This window comes from Fistularia commersonii, chromosome 10 (assembly GCF_037954325.1).
Source record: "Fistularia commersonii isolate RoL2024-O1a breed Wild chromosome 10, RoL_Fcom_v1.0, whole genome shotgun sequence".
Taxonomy (NCBI): domain Eukaryota; kingdom Metazoa; phylum Chordata; class Actinopteri; order Syngnathiformes; family Fistulariidae; genus Fistularia; species Fistularia commersonii.
Window position 1 is genome coordinate 14,468,995 of NC_141293.1, and position 14,559 is coordinate 14,483,553.

The window sequence follows — 14,559 nt, forward strand, 5'->3', positions numbered from 1 at the left end:
AGGATCTACAGTTTATTTCCAGAACATAATGCAGAACCTTCAGAGACTCCAGTGGAACGACTCTTTGTTTCAGCCCCAAAACAAACACACACACACACACACAAGGATGCTTCTCGCAGCTGCTCCGCCCCTGTGGGTTTCCATCACAATCGTCAGCGATGGAGAACCTCTCTGACGTTCTTTGTTCAAACACCATGCAAAAACAAAAACCAAAAACCCTGATGTAACCTGGAGAACATCTCAGAGAACAAACATCAGCTGGGTTGAGTTGAAGGGGTTTGTCTCCAAAAACCACTCTGGGGTTCTGTGCGATCTCCTTCTGGCTGGATGGTGGAATAAGCAGCAGCGAGGTCGGACCAACCGCCGCCTGGTGCTCTCATAGACCCTCCTCCAGGTTCCAGGAAGCCCCGCCCACCTCCAGCACGCCGCTGCTGGGCGCTCTGGACCGCTCACAAACACGCTTTGTCACGGCTGAAAATAAACATTTCAGCCGTGACCTTGAACACTGGTTTGGAGAATGGTGATCCCTCCCCCCAACACACACACACACACACACACACACACACACACACACACACACACACACACCCAGTATGCGGCCATGTTGGCGTGTCGCTGGGTGGTGTCATCAGAGTAAATATGATCAGAAACGGGAGAGAAGGAACTCCTCGCTGACCTTCACACCTCCTTCTCCCCTCTTTCACACCTCCTCCTTCTTCTCCTCTTCACACTTTCTCCTCCTCCTCCCCCCCCGAGGACCAGGACTCCCCTTCGGACTCCTCCGAGTGGCCCCGCCCACCTTCCTCACCCCTGCCCGACATCTGCGTCACCTCCTTGTACTCCTTCGTCTTGCCGCCGCCCTCGTTGGGCCGGACGACCTCTGACCCGGAGATGTTCGGGGAGGTGTCCCCCGACCCCCCCCAGACCAGGAGCCCCTCCCCGAACCCCGAGAGGCGGGTGTCTTCTGGGAAGGTCTCCTGAGATGCCGCCTCGCCCGTCGCCCAGGAACCCGGCTCCTCCTGGTTCCTGCCGGTCTTTTCCACGACCTCCCGCGTCGCTGCTTCCGGAGCTCCAGGGGACCGGGAGTCATCTTCGTCCCCGGCCTCCTCCTGGTCCGTGGGCAGAGAAGCTCTGGACAGGTCGATCTCCTCGGCGCTGAGCATCTCGCTGGCGAAGCCGTGATCTTCTGTCTCATCCTCCTCTTCATCCTCTGGAGGAACCCAGGCTTCCGAAGGCGGATCTGGTTTCTCCTCCGAGGAGGACGTTCTGCCGGCTTCCTCCTCCTCTTCGTCCTCTTTGCCCTCCTCCTCCGGGTGTCGGCCGTGTGGCGGCAACCTGGCCTGGAGATGTTCGAAGTGAGAGCTGAAGCTGTCCAAGGAGAGATTTTCCAGCTCCTCCTCCACCAGCCTGTCCCTCTCCAGTTCCTCGTCGTAGAAGTTCTCCACCTCCCGCTCCGGTGGACCTTGAGCGACCTTCTGATCGGCTCCCCCTCCGCGCCCAGGACCTTCCTTGCCGAGGAGAAGCCTCGTGTCACCTCCGCGCTCCAGGTCATCCTCCACGTCCTCGCACAGGTCCTCCATGGTTCCGAACCTTCTGGACCTGCCGTGGCTCCACGCCGCTCCTCCCGCCTCGCCATCGCTGGACTCGCTCTCCTCCGCCTGGCCGTCGCTGGCGTACCTGATGAGGGGCCGCGTGTCGGCCAGCGTGTTCTCCAGGGCATAGCTGTCCCCCTCCAGCTCCGTCCTCCAGGACACCGACACGTTCTGAGAATCCTCCTCGTCCTCCTGGTCCTCCTCGCGAGGAGGTCCTGCGTATTCTCCTCCGGCTACGTCGCTCCCGCCACCTCGGGCTTTTCCGGGCGAGATGTCCTCCTCCGGTCCTTCCTCCGCGGCGCCGCCGTCCGTCCTCACGTCCGCCTTTCTCTCCATCACGCTGTCCCAGGTGTCCATCTCTTCTCCATCAGGGTACAACCTGTCTTCCTCCACCTTCTCCCCTCCTCTGCTGGTTTCCAGATCTGACCGGAGCCCCTGCTCCTCCTCTTCTTCCTCCCCATCAGATGATTGGCCGCCGGGCTCCAGCGGCTCCTTCTCCTCAGAACGTGAGGTCTCCAACCTGAGCTCCTCAACCTCGCCGCCTCTCTCTCTCTGAGGAACGTCTTCCTCAGGTCCGGCAGAGGACCGACGGACCTCCTCCATCCTTCTGGAACCTTCCGGGTGCCGTTCTGCCAGAGGAGCCCGGCTCTGAGACGTGTCTTCTCGCCGGCCGGGCGGTCCGCTCGCTCCTTCCTCCACGCCACCGTCCTCCTGGCCATCCATCTCCCCGTTGAGAAGCTCCTCCTCATTGGGAGGTGACAGCGGCTCGGCGTACGTGACCTTCTCGTTGACCTCCTGCGGCCTGAAGTGCTCCACCGCTCCCTCCTGCAGTATCTTGGGGTACGGCTCCTCGGGGTCGCCCTCCTCGCCCTCACGTCCCCGCACAACCCTCGGTGGCTCTGCGAAGGTCCTCCGCGTCGTGCCGGAGACGGAGATCACGCCCCGGCGGGCCAGAGGAGCGCGGAGAACATCTGGAGGAGGAGGAAGGAGATCAGTGGACACACGGGAACCACCTCCAGAGTCTGGACAGACGTGGTCCTCCACCTCCACCCCCACCCATTACTCCTCCGCCAGCGGGTCGACACTAATGGGAAGGTATTGATCCACGCTTTCCTCCTGAAAGCTGAGCCCTGAGGCTCCAGAATCTTCAGGGACCATCTCACGTTACAGGGTCAGACATGGTCCTCCACCCGCACCTCCACCCCCACAACCCAGCTCACGTTCTGAGAGGCCCTCGGCTCCTGGGTGAGATGATACTCCTTCAGGTTGAGGAGGGTCTGCTCGGCGTGGCGGGGGGGGGAGGGCGCCGTGACGCCAGAAGGTCACCTACCTGGCCAGGGGGAGGTTCTTGTCAGGTTGGAGATGGAGACTCCGCACCCGAGGCCACCGCCATCCAGCAGGGCCCTGTGAGGAGGAAGAAGAGGAAGAGGCTGAAGAGCTACGGGTCTGACAGTGCCTTCAGAACCACCTGGAGGTCCACTGAGGGCCGGTTGGACCTCCAGCCACTGGCCCGGGACCGGAGCAGGGCCAGTGCTGGACCCGCCCTGCGCCCAGCTGCTGCCCTGAGGAACACCGGCAGAACAAGGACCACTGATCATGTTCTCCTGCCTGGGTTCTCCAGGTTCTCCGGTTCCTAAGTTCATTGAAGAGTTAAGCCCCGCCTCCAAGCTGCAGATGAACGGATGAATGACTCTTATTGGAGCAGAGGGGAGGGGCTGCTGCCTGTTGTTATGGTAACATGGGCAAGGGCCCACTAATGGAGGACCCATCTACAGCACACACACACACACACACACACACACACACACACCCACGAACAATGACGGCATATGTCAGCAGCAGGCCATCCAGAACTAATTCCACTGACCAATGGCTCTGTTCCAGCCCTGGACCTGGAACCAGCTTTGGAACACACACACACACACACACACACACACATATAAACACACACACTCCTCTCTCCACTGTTACTCTACACTCCCACAGCTCATAAGGAGGGCCTTCTTGAAGGATGAGGGTCAATATTTTCAGAAGGGCACACACACACACACACACACACACACACACACACACACCACTGAGATGCTCCATCATGGATGGGTTCCTCAGCCTGATCAGGTCAGAGTTGTCATGGCGGCAGACGTATGGTGGCCTGATCTAGAGCTCTCAGGTCTGCTGGAGACTTTCATCCCCAGGTTCTGACCGCGGCTGCTCAGCCAATCAGAAGACAGTATACTCAGGTGTGGAGTGACGGTGGAGATCCTTGTGGAGATGGAAGTAAAACAAGTCCGGCATCTGAAAGCTGGTCTTCATCCATCTCTTCTCAGGTTCCAGTCTGATCATTGACCCCGTCCTGGATACGAGGACCTCCCTGGAGCCCCCGAGACCCCCAGGCAGCCCACCTGTAGTTGGCCACCTCCAGCCCCAGCGAGGTCTTCAGCTGCAGCAGGCCCCGGTTCTCCTGGAGCAGGCGGGCGAGCCGCAGGCCCAGCTCCTCCTTCTCGGCCTCCAGAACCTCCAGCTGCTCCTGCAGGGCAGGAAGGAAGGGGTTAAAGAGAGGAAGCTACTGCAACAATGGCTGCGGGGCGCTGAGGGCGCAGAGGTCTGGTCTTCTGCTCCGGACCAGAGCTTCTGGAAACCACAGAGGTGGAGCTTCAGACCTTCATTCGGGCTCGACCCGATGCACCCGTCGCCGTGGTTACGGGCGGGTGGCGTGCCAGCGCTCTGGAATGTCTGCCAGAAGCCAGGAAAGATCTCAGCTGTCCGTTAGCAGCTGTTCACACACACCATGCTGCTCATCAGATGATCTCCAGACTCTATTGATAACCTTCTTATTGACTGAAAACGTCTGTGTGTGAGTGTGAGTGTGTGTGTGTGTGTGTGTGTGTGTGTGTGTGTGTGTGTGTGTGTGTGTTCTAGCCTCAGTCCTGAGCTGACCTGCAGAGCGTGGACCTCCTGGCCATGTTCCTCCAGCCGTCGCCCGGCTTCGTCCTCCAGACGTCCCCTGAGGTCCCGGGCCCAGAGCAGCTCCTGCTCCAGAGTTTGGAGCTTCAGCAGGTTCTCGCTTCTCTCCTGGTCCACCTGGGCCAAATGGACCCCGGCCCGGTTCAGGGTCTCCTCCAGCCGGGCCAGCTGGCCCTGGTAGGTGTGCGTCTTCTCCTGCCAGGCCCTGGCGGTCCTCTGGGTGATCTCCTCCCCGAGCCGGAGGAGATCCGGGGCCTGGCGGTACCGCTGAGCCAAGATGGATGGTTCCGAGGTTCTGGAGCGGGCCAGCCTGGCCTGGACGCGGGTGAGGTCCTCCTGATGGGTCCGGACCAGGCTCCTCATCTCCTGCTCCAGCTGGTGGATCTTCTCCCTCAGCCGTCCCTGCGCCCTGTGCTCCTCCTCCAGCTCCCTCCTGCTGACCTCCACCTTCCTCCAGGCCTCCTCCTGAGCCCGGACCTCCTCCTTCCTGAAGGACTCGGTGGCTCGGAGCTCCTCGGCCAACCTGCCCACCTCCATCTCAGCTCGGACCCGGTCCCGCCAGGCCGCCCCCACCTCCTCCCTGGCCTTCTGGAGCTCCTCCTCCAAGGCGCCACGCCGCACGGAGGCTCCCAGAGCGCCGCCTCGCATGCTCCTGACCTCCTCGGCCAGGGTGGCGTTCTCCGCCTCCAGCAGCTTCACCCGGCTCAGGTAGTTCTCCAGCCGTAGGTTCAGGGCCGGCATTTGTTGCGGTTCTTCCCCGCGGGGGCGGAGGTGGAACTGGAGGTGGACGGGTCTGCTGCGGTTGGCGTGGAGGTCCATGTCGCTGTGAAGGAGCACACAGAGAAGATTGGAGCAACCTCCTGTCCTGGAGCTGATGAAGGGGCTGGACGGAACACGAGGGGAGGAGAGGAGCGAGGGATGGAGGAGGAGGAGGAGCGGTGAGGTCATCTCTAAGATTAACCCCTTCAGCACCAGGTCTCCTCTCTAGATAACTGTGACCAACTCCACAGACTCAGGCTGTGGGTGGGTGGGGGCCTGGGGCCGCCTAGTGGCCGGGGGCGGTACTGCGGCTCGGCTCCGCAACAGACCTCTGGTTCCACAGCTGCTTCCAGTGACACCAGAGATGTTCACCCTTCCACCTGTCCTACAGAAAGTCCAGCTGTTTCCAGATGTTCTGCGAGCTCGGCACGTCCAGCCGAGGTCCTCGGGATCTCCTGACGTGACTCTACACCTCCATCTAGTGGTTGCCGCAGGGCACGTCCTGCTTCTAGGCCCTCCAGCTGATTGGAATGTGTGTGTGTGTGTGTGTGTGTGTGTGTGTGTGTGTGTGTGTGTTTAGAGCCTTGGCTGCCAATGGAGAGGTCCCACAACCGCTCCATCCCACCTGAAGACCTTCAGCAGTCATTTCACCAACACACCCGAACCCTCTGGTTCTTCAGGAGCAGATGTTTGGAGTGGAGGACAAGACCTCCTGTGAGGAACAGAGCAGAACGTGTGTGAGTCGACTGATCTCCTGTCCTGGTCCTGCGATGGAGCCTCTGCTGTCCTCAGGAGAGCTCGCTGCAGGAGGAGCAGGCAGGGCAGAAGAACCTCCTTCCTTTGTGAAAGCAAAACCTTCTGAACATCTTTGGAAAGAGGAAGAGGTTTTTCTCCACCATCTGCGTGTCTGAGATTGTCTTCTGCAGCAGTAGCGATGGCAGAAGGTCCTATCTACACAACCGTCTTGTTCCAAAGCAGGACCCAGCCTCCTCCTGCAGGTAAGGCCTTCTGATCTTCTCCCCCACGCCTGGAGGTCGGACACGGTTCTGCTTCGGACCTGCAGGCGCTCCGGCAGGATGTTCTGTGTACGACCCAGGACAGCTTCCACCACGACGTTCCTCTCGCAGTTCCACAGCAGCAGAAGCAGACGCCCACAAAGCCTGTTTATTGTTTCAGAGAAGAACGAGCTCCAGCGCTTGGAGAACGAGAAGAACACGGTGAAGGAGGACACCGTCGACAAGAACGGTGAGTTGCGAAGCCCCTGCAGCTATCTTCTCCTGCTCGGGTTCTCTCCGGGTTCCCCAGGTCCATGGAAGCCTCCGGACCGGGGACCTTCTGCGTGAAGGATGGACAGGATGCAGCTGCTGGGTAGGAAGCTGATGTTCCACCAGATGAGTCACCGATTGTGGTGGAAACAGTTGATTAGCTTCTCAGCCAGGATGTGAGGTTGAGTGGCTGAGGAGAAGCCTGCAGACAGGAGCCTGAATGTGCTGCAGGTGTTTGTGGACGGAGATGAAGATCTCCGCATCATTTTTGAGGCGAGAGCCTGAGATCCTTCAGGACCTTTGTGGTTCCCTGCCAGGAGGTCAAAGCCCAGCCTTCATCTCAATGGCAGCTGTGGTTCAGGGTGGACTTTGTGATGTTGCACAGCCGTGGTGCTGATGATGGAGATGGGCTGAAGATCCTTCAGTCCCGGTTCCGGCGGCTGCTACGAAATCGGGCGGCTGGTTCGGTATTTACTGCTTGGTTCGTCCCCTCCTGAGGTTCTCCTTCAACACAGAGGAGATGTTTCTGGATGAGAATCAGACCTTCTCTCCCGTGTGTGCCTTCAGCTCGCCGCCTCAACCTGGTCTGCTACATCTGCTCTCTGGGGGTTCTCAGCACCATCATGCTGTCGGCCATCATCGCCGTCTTTACCGGTGAGTGTGTGCCAACTCTCTCACACACACACACACACACACACTAACGTATGAACATATAGCCATGCAGGAAACATTCAAACGCAGGAGCTCTGAAGGACATGATGCTGGTGGAGGTGTAGGGATCCTGCTGTCTGAGGGGGAACCCGTCCTCGGACCTCACCAGTCCCGTCTTCACTGGAGGAACTTTTTGCCGTTCCAGGAACCAAATCGGGAACCGGTCAGTTTCTCCGTACGTTTGGACAGCAGAGGAACCAGGGACCTCGGACCCTCCGACTCCTGGAACCATCTCAGCTCCTACGCCGAGGCAGGGTCTTTTTACGCTTCCATAGCGACACATAGGTGCTCGGTGATTGGTGGAGCTCCGAAGCCACGGCCGTTACCAGATATCTCTTGCAGAGCAACATTTTTAGAAACTAGCCCGCTCCCTGGTCAGATGTTTTCCTGGGACAAAATGGACAGAGGCAGCAAGGAATGGAGCGAAGAAGAGCTCCAAGCTCTTCTGGCCTCAGGGGGGTTTCCAGGGCTCGCAGAGGAACATCTAGTCCACATCAGTGCAGGAAGAAGATGAAAACACTTTGACCATCTGATAGTCCGTGGGTATTATTCCACGAACGCTGTGGCAGCTCCCACCTCCACGGTGTCCATGTTATCATCCCTTTCTTCTTCTTCATTGATTTGTCTTCAGCACCAAACAGCTGATATATTTCTGTGCTGGACTCCGATGGAAGCTGTGAGACCCGTCTCCATGGAGCTCCACCCGGAAGGAGCTCCGTACTTCAGGCGCTAAATAAAAACAAAGCAGATGTCGAGTGTCTCGGATCTTAATATGTGCTCTTGGCAGTTTCTCTCCTAAACAGAGACAGTCTTCTGGAGGCCAACCTGAGACTGAGGAACCTCAGCAGCAGGGAGGTGACCCAGCTGGAGCGCCTCAGGGAGCTCGAGGCCGAGAGGGACGAACTCAAGGACAAAATACACAAGATGGAGAAGGAAACAAAGGAGCTCAACATCAGCCGAGCTCAGTGGACCATCGATGCCTACTGTTCCAGTTCAGTATATGGTTGGTTAACGTCCCTTGACTGTGAACCAGTCAGAACCGTGCAGATGTTCTGTTTGTGATTTGGTTGATCTTCTACTCCAGGAAGACGTTGTGAACCATGTGAGTCGGGCTGGTTTCATCGCAACTCCAACTGCTTTAAATTGGGTCGGTTTGACCGGCAACCACTGAAAACCTGGGAGGAAGCTCGAGGAGGCTGCCAGGGAATGATGTCGGACCTGCTGGTTGAACATGATGGAATTCATGTGGTAATTGGACAGTGTGTGAATCCGAAATCATCGCTTTGTGGGTGTTTGGGAAAATCTCGCGGCTCAAACTGTTTTCCTGTCAAACGTCAAGGATGCTGAATCCTGGATCGGCCTGAGGGTCGAGGATGGCAGATGGAAGCGGGTCAACGGGATGATTGAGACCGAAAAGTGAGGCTCTGAACATTCAGGATGCTAAAAGGTGCCGGTTGCGATCTAATGGCAGTGTTCCCTCGCAGGTCAGGATCCCTGCCGACCATTCAGGATCACTGTGCCACCTTCTTTTACCAATTGAGAGCAGTGGACTGTCAGGCAAAGAAGAACTGGATCTGCCAGAAGAAGGCTTTAACTATTTAGAATATTTCTCCCAAGAATGGGGAACTTCGATTGGTGCCGAGGTTTCACAAATGCTGAGATGCCAAGTTTCTATTTTTCTGCTTTTTCCCTTTCACCTGATAGTCTCACTGTGGAAGATTCTAAGAGCGCCACAATGACAGGGAGGGGTCTAAGAACCCCTTTTTTTGATGAAAGTCTCACACGTGGTACCTATAAGTGTATATATTTCTACACCAAATAAATAATGAATTGAAAAGACAGGTGGCCGATTGCATCTCCTTCTCTGCAGAGCGTAAGTTTTTCAACTGGCTCAGGAAGTGCATCCTCTGCTGCACCTTGCGGCTGGGGGAGTGGATTTCAGCTCCCCCTTGAGGTGCTGGGAGATGATTGTTCCCAGGAGGCAGCGGGAACCATCTCCACCATCTTCAGAGCATTTAGCTCCAAGTTGTTCTGACTGCACCAGGTGGTCAGCCTCCTGGCCGTGCCTGGACTCGGCCCCACCAGAGATGAGTCCGATCCGGGCGGTGTCTTCCGTCAACTTCAGGAAGTCTGTGTCGCATCTTCAGGTGGACTCTGGACCTTCAACTGGAAGAGCTTGTTCTGTAGGAGAGCTGGTATGATCGCGTTGAAGGCAGAGCTGAAATCTACAGCATGGATAGGAAGGAGGCAGAGAGTGATTTATAAGTGTGTTGTAGGTGTGACAGAGAAGTTCAAGGTGGAGGTGGGACTACATCTGGGGTCAGCTCTCAGCCCCTTCTCGTTTTCGGTGGTGATGGACAGGCTGACAGATGGGATTAGACAGGAAGCTCCACGGACCATGATGTTTGCAGATGACATTGTGATCTGTCATGAGAGCATGGAACAGGCGGAGGAACATCTAGAGAGGTGGAGGTGTGCCATGGAAGGAAAGGAATGAAGGTTAGCCACAGCAAGACAGAATACATGTGAGTAATTGAGAGGGACCCAAGTGGAACAGTGAAGGTACAGGGAGTGGAGATCTACAAGATAGGAATCTTGACACCTTGTGTGGGAAGATCAGTGATGAGCGTCCCGTCCTGTGAGGCCCAGATCTGGTGACACTGGTCGCCGCGGCTTTTGCGGTTGGTCTAAATCCTCCCGGTTCCTATTCTCGGCATGTTTGTATTTTTCCAGAATGAGTGATTTCTTCTCTGGCTGGCTTGGTGTCAGTTCCTGATGAAACATCTTCCAAGTAAAATTTCAAGAGCCTGCAATTTCCTTTAACAAACCAAAAGCAGAACTGGTAGCCGATGATGAAGAAACGTGCATCATTTCGTCCTCAGACTCATTTTGTCATTTCTAAGACTTGATCAGAAGGCACATCATGAAGAATCAGCAGACGGAAACATTTAGAAACCCAGCCGTTTGTCTCTCAGGAGGTAAGATACTCCATCCTATTCAAACGTCACAGATCCATCAGGTGGTATTGATTTTGTGCAGGTACTTTTTTTTTGCAGAATTGCATTCATTTAGACTTTTTCTCTGCGGGTGTCAAAGCGCAAACAGCCATCTGCTCCGTTTCAGATGAACTGGTTCATCGAGATTATGTTAATTCTCCCCGGACAGAAGGGAATCAACCACCCGAGCGTTCAGGTACGGACACAAGACCATTTCAAAATGGTTCCTATAGTCGTATTTGAACAAGTCCTCCAGCCTGACGCGGGCTGGGACGACTGATCACATTCACATCACACTTCCTCGGGTGTTTTCATGCCGAATGTTGTAATACCGGTGAAAACTATTTCCTCTAAATTCAAGATTTAATGGACTTGTCCATTTTCTGATACGGGTGTGATCTCAAGCATTTCTTCATCCCAATATTTTTGCGGTCTGGCCCACGGACCCTTCAGACCACACCTCAGAACAGCTTTTCGCTCCTCGTGTTCTGTCCGCGCTCGCTTTTCACTGCTGGAAGTGTTCAAGTTAAAGCTGAACTTCATGGTCGTCTGAGCAGGGAAGTTTGTTTTACTGTCAGCTGGGAAGACAAAGGAAAAACAAACAACATCAACAACATGGACAGCGACAACAACCACCCTCCACAGGAACGCATAACCACGTACTTTCAACCGAGGGATTAGGAGCAAGCTACGTGTTTGGGGGGTTACTGATCTTCGAGGATCTGTTGAGGAGGCTGATAGACTGTTCTAGATGGTTATCGGGGCCTATTTGTCCTACTATTTGGGCCACTAGCACATTCTAAGGCCGTCGAATACTGAGCTGCCGCTTCGCAAACCGACACAAACGGTAAAATAAAGTGATCCGAGAAGAGCTCCAAGACTCTGGTCCGCTGAATCCAGACTGCTGCCGTTGGGTCATCAGCATACAGCGACTTCGGTCATGGCCAAAAGTTTTGAGAATGAGATTTTCACAAAGTCTTTTCCTTCAGGGTTTTTAGGTGTTCGCCAGATGTTTCTATGGTTGTGTCAATTTGGCAGATTTCTCCTGTGTTCTGCAGAGAAGAAGCCTGTAGCATTTGTTTGGTCTTTCCTGAACGTGGCAGTGCTTTGGGTGATCCTGCTGGTGATCATGGGCCTCCGTGCTTACTGTGAGTAGATAAAACACCTCTCTGTCTCTGCAAGTGATTCCTCCACCAGGACCTGGGCGTTTTCCACTCCGATGTCCAGGAGGAGGCCGGACTGGAGATCCTGCTTCAGAGAGGTGACTTCATGCTGTACTTTCACCCGTTGTGTGTCCTGCAGATACTGCGGTCCTTTACGGAAACAACGCCAAATTAACAGCAGAGCAGAAGGAGCTGAGGAAACAAATCCAGCATCTGAAGTCTGAACTGGCAAACAAGGGCTGCAGTGACAGAGAGCTCAACATCAGCCGAGCTCAGTGGACCATCGATGCCTACTGTTACGAGTTAGGATTTGGTCGGTTAATGTCCCTTGACTGTGAACCAGTCAGAACCGTGCAGATGTTCTGTTTGTGATTTGGTTGATCTTCTACTCCAGAAGGACATTGTGAACCATGTGAGTTTGGCTGGTTATATTACAACCCCAACTGCTTTAAATTGGATCTGTTTGACCGGCAACCACTGAAAACCTGGGAGGAAGCTCGAGAAGAGTGCCAGGGAATGATGTCGGACCTGCTGGTTGAACATGATGGAATTCCTGTGGTAATTGGACAGTGTGTGAATCCGAAATCATCGCTTTGTGGGTGTTTGGGAAAATCTCGCGGCTCAAACTGTTTTCCTGTCAAACGTCAAGGATGCTGAATCCTGGATCGGCCTGAGGGTCGAGGATGGCAGATGGAAGTGGGTCAACGGGATGATTGAGACCGAAAAGTGAGGCTCTGAACATTCAGGATGCTAAAAGGTGCCGGTTGTGATCTAATGGCAGTGTTCCCTCGCAGGTCAGGATTCCTGCCGCCCATTCAGGATCACTGTGCCACCTTCTCTAACGACTTTGCAGCAGTGGACTGTCGGGAAAAGAAGAACTGGATCTGCCAGAAGAAGGCTTTACAATTTAGAAACTGAGGTCATGCTTATGAAATATATCTTCTTTGTAATTCTCCAATGCAGAAGAACTTAAATGAGCTGTGTTATTTCAAAGGCTGAAATGTCAAAAGCTACTGATTTGTGTTTTTGCTTTCTGTGTTCCTGTGTCGTGCCCCTTGGAGCCCACTGGTGGCCCTTTATGTTCTGCCCCGCTCTGGGTTTCCTGTCCGAACAAATAAAGAAAGTTTGGTTCTTTACTTTTCACCCTGGTCCGTCTAGTTTGGTAAAAAGACAGAAGGGACCGGAACCCGGCATGTTCCTGAGGAGAACAGCAGCGAGGGTTTGTGAAAGAAGCTTCTGGTACTCCTTGACGTGTTTACCAAAGCAAAGACCAACGTGACGGTGTCTGAGTTTGTCTCAGATGCTTTAAAAGGAACAGCCATCCATAAGCAAGACCGCAAAGCAAGCAGATCAGCTGACGATTTAACATTTCCCCTTACGGCAGAGGACAAGTCTTTTGTCCTTATGCAGTGAGCGCTCCACAGCTTCAGGTAAACATACTGAGTTACGATGTCTGGACTGTTGCTGTTCCCTGTGTTGCAGAAGAACCGCAGATGGTCGGGCTACCCAGTCCGGACCTCCTTGCTCAAGACCACAGGTGAGCGCCATCGTCTTTGTGAAAGAGGGCTAAACACCAGCAAATTGTCTAAGACGGTAGGAATTAGGAGTGGACAACATCTGCGTGGAATCTTACGACAAACGTTAGACTGAGCCTTCTCGAGGAAAGCAGCAGTTCGTAGGCTGGGAGAAGCGTCACGGAGAGCCGCCTCCCGCTGGATCGGCCTTGAGAAGGCGATGAGTGACCCGGCCGGTCACTGCTGACCCGCCGGCAGGAGTGTTGTGGAGAAGGGTAGAAACACCCGAGAAGGTTGGGCACCGTGACGGTCTTGGACCGGTCGTATGTCCGAGATCGGGTTTGTTAGACCTTGTTGAGTACGTGTCCTTGCTGCATAGTTGTTCTCCGCTTATGTCAGAGACTTAGAAAGTTTTGCCTTTGGGATATGTCGACCATTTGACCTGGGTTTTCTGGTAATAAAACATTTTTCAGGAATCTCTCCACTGCATTTTTGTCCTGATCCACCGTTGCCTGGCGGCGTCTGCTCGCCTGATGACCTCTCTTCCAGAAAGCCTTCGTCCATTCATTTCAATAATGAAAATGATTAATATTTGTATCAGTACTGCGACCAGCTTTTTTTTTTATTTTTTTGCCCGCCGATATCTTGTCAATTTCAAAGTAATTTCTTAACTCTCAATTCAAATTTTTTTTTTTCCCATTTTCGAAGGAACATTGGATTTCCGTATCTTGACAAAATTAACTTTTCTGAAAAGCGGTCCGCTTCGAAGCTTATCTCTAGTGTTTGCTGACAAAGCATCTTCTCCCTCCAGCAGCTCTCTTCTCTGCCCGAGAACCGCCGCTGAGGTGCGATGTCGCTTGCGTCCACTACAAGGCAGCATCGCGCCATCACAGTGGAGCGCGTCGCTTGCAGAAAGACAACCGACGTGTTCGAGATCAACCGGAATTTGACGTATATAAAAGACGAAAAGGCCTCAATTAATCATCATGATTAGTGTGCCGGTCGTTTCTAGTCAAATCTTCATTTTAGTGTCAACGTGCAAAGATTAAGAAACACAGTTAAGATACAAATACTGTCAAAAGCAGGTGTTATTCATTTTGAACCGATCGCTTTTCTGGCAAATCCTCACGTTCGAGATGTTTTAGATGTAAGGAAACCTAAAAAACACACTTTCCAGTCATGAGACAGACAAAGTCAGGGGTCTCAGACTATCGAGTATTCCACCAGAAAAAAAAAGGGTTTCAAGTATTCCACAAAACAGTAGATCTGTCCAATGCTCTTGATCTTTATTGTTAACAGTTCTTCAGAAAACAGGCTTACTTACTTCTGCATCTACTTCTTGCCTTACCTGCTCTGTGCTGAGCCACATTTGGCTGGAAGGAGGAATGAATTGAAGTCCTCATTATATCTTGAAGATGCTTATCGGTGAGTTTGGACCTGTATCTTGATTGATTCAAGTTCTTTTTGGAGAAGAGCTTGTGTGCCCCCAAAAAAGTGCATGGTCCACCTGAACATCCTGGAAAGCTCAGGGAGGACGGGGAGCAATTTTCTCAAAAATTGTCCGAGCTTGTCTACTTCTCCGCTCACCTTCCTGA

The 14,559-nt window shown here is 54.0% G+C and overlaps 3 protein-coding genes across 3 annotated transcripts; 2 read left to right on the forward strand and 1 right to left on the reverse strand.

Annotated features, from left to right (window-relative positions):
* nes (nestin) lies at positions 1–5,690 on the reverse strand. Its single transcript, XM_086153908.1, has 4 exons — positions 4,530–5,690; positions 3,995–4,119; positions 2,923–2,996; positions 1–2,563 (listed from the first exon to the last, which is right to left on the reverse strand). Exons 1-4 carry the CDS (start codon positions 5,502–5,504, stop codon positions 726–728), a joined length of 3,012 nt encoding a protein of 1,003 aa, XP_086010034.1. The 5' UTR covers positions 5,505–5,690; the 3' UTR covers positions 1–725.
* Positions 5,691–6,127: 437 nt separating this feature from the next.
* LOC147230498 (uncharacterized) lies at positions 6,128–9,097 on the forward strand. Its single transcript, XM_086153909.1, has 7 exons — positions 6,128–6,313; positions 6,492–6,560; positions 7,148–7,234; positions 8,079–8,294; positions 8,376–8,539; positions 8,631–8,707; positions 8,776–9,097. The coding sequence occupies exons 1-7, from the start codon at positions 6,250–6,252 to the stop codon at positions 8,891–8,893; spliced, it is 795 nt and encodes a 264-aa protein (XP_086010035.1). The 5' UTR covers positions 6,128–6,249; the 3' UTR covers positions 8,894–9,097.
* Positions 9,098–10,214: 1,117 nt separating this feature from the next.
* Positions 10,215–12,553, forward strand: LOC147230499 (C-type lectin domain family 10 member A-like). Its single transcript, XM_086154435.1, has 7 exons — positions 10,215–10,269; positions 10,415–10,483; positions 11,346–11,435; positions 11,590–11,763; positions 11,845–12,008; positions 12,100–12,176; positions 12,245–12,553. Exons 1-7 carry the CDS (start codon positions 10,215–10,217, stop codon positions 12,366–12,368), a joined length of 753 nt encoding a protein of 250 aa, XP_086010561.1. The 3' UTR covers positions 12,369–12,553.
* The last annotated feature ends 2,006 nt before the right edge of the window (positions 12,554–14,559 follow it).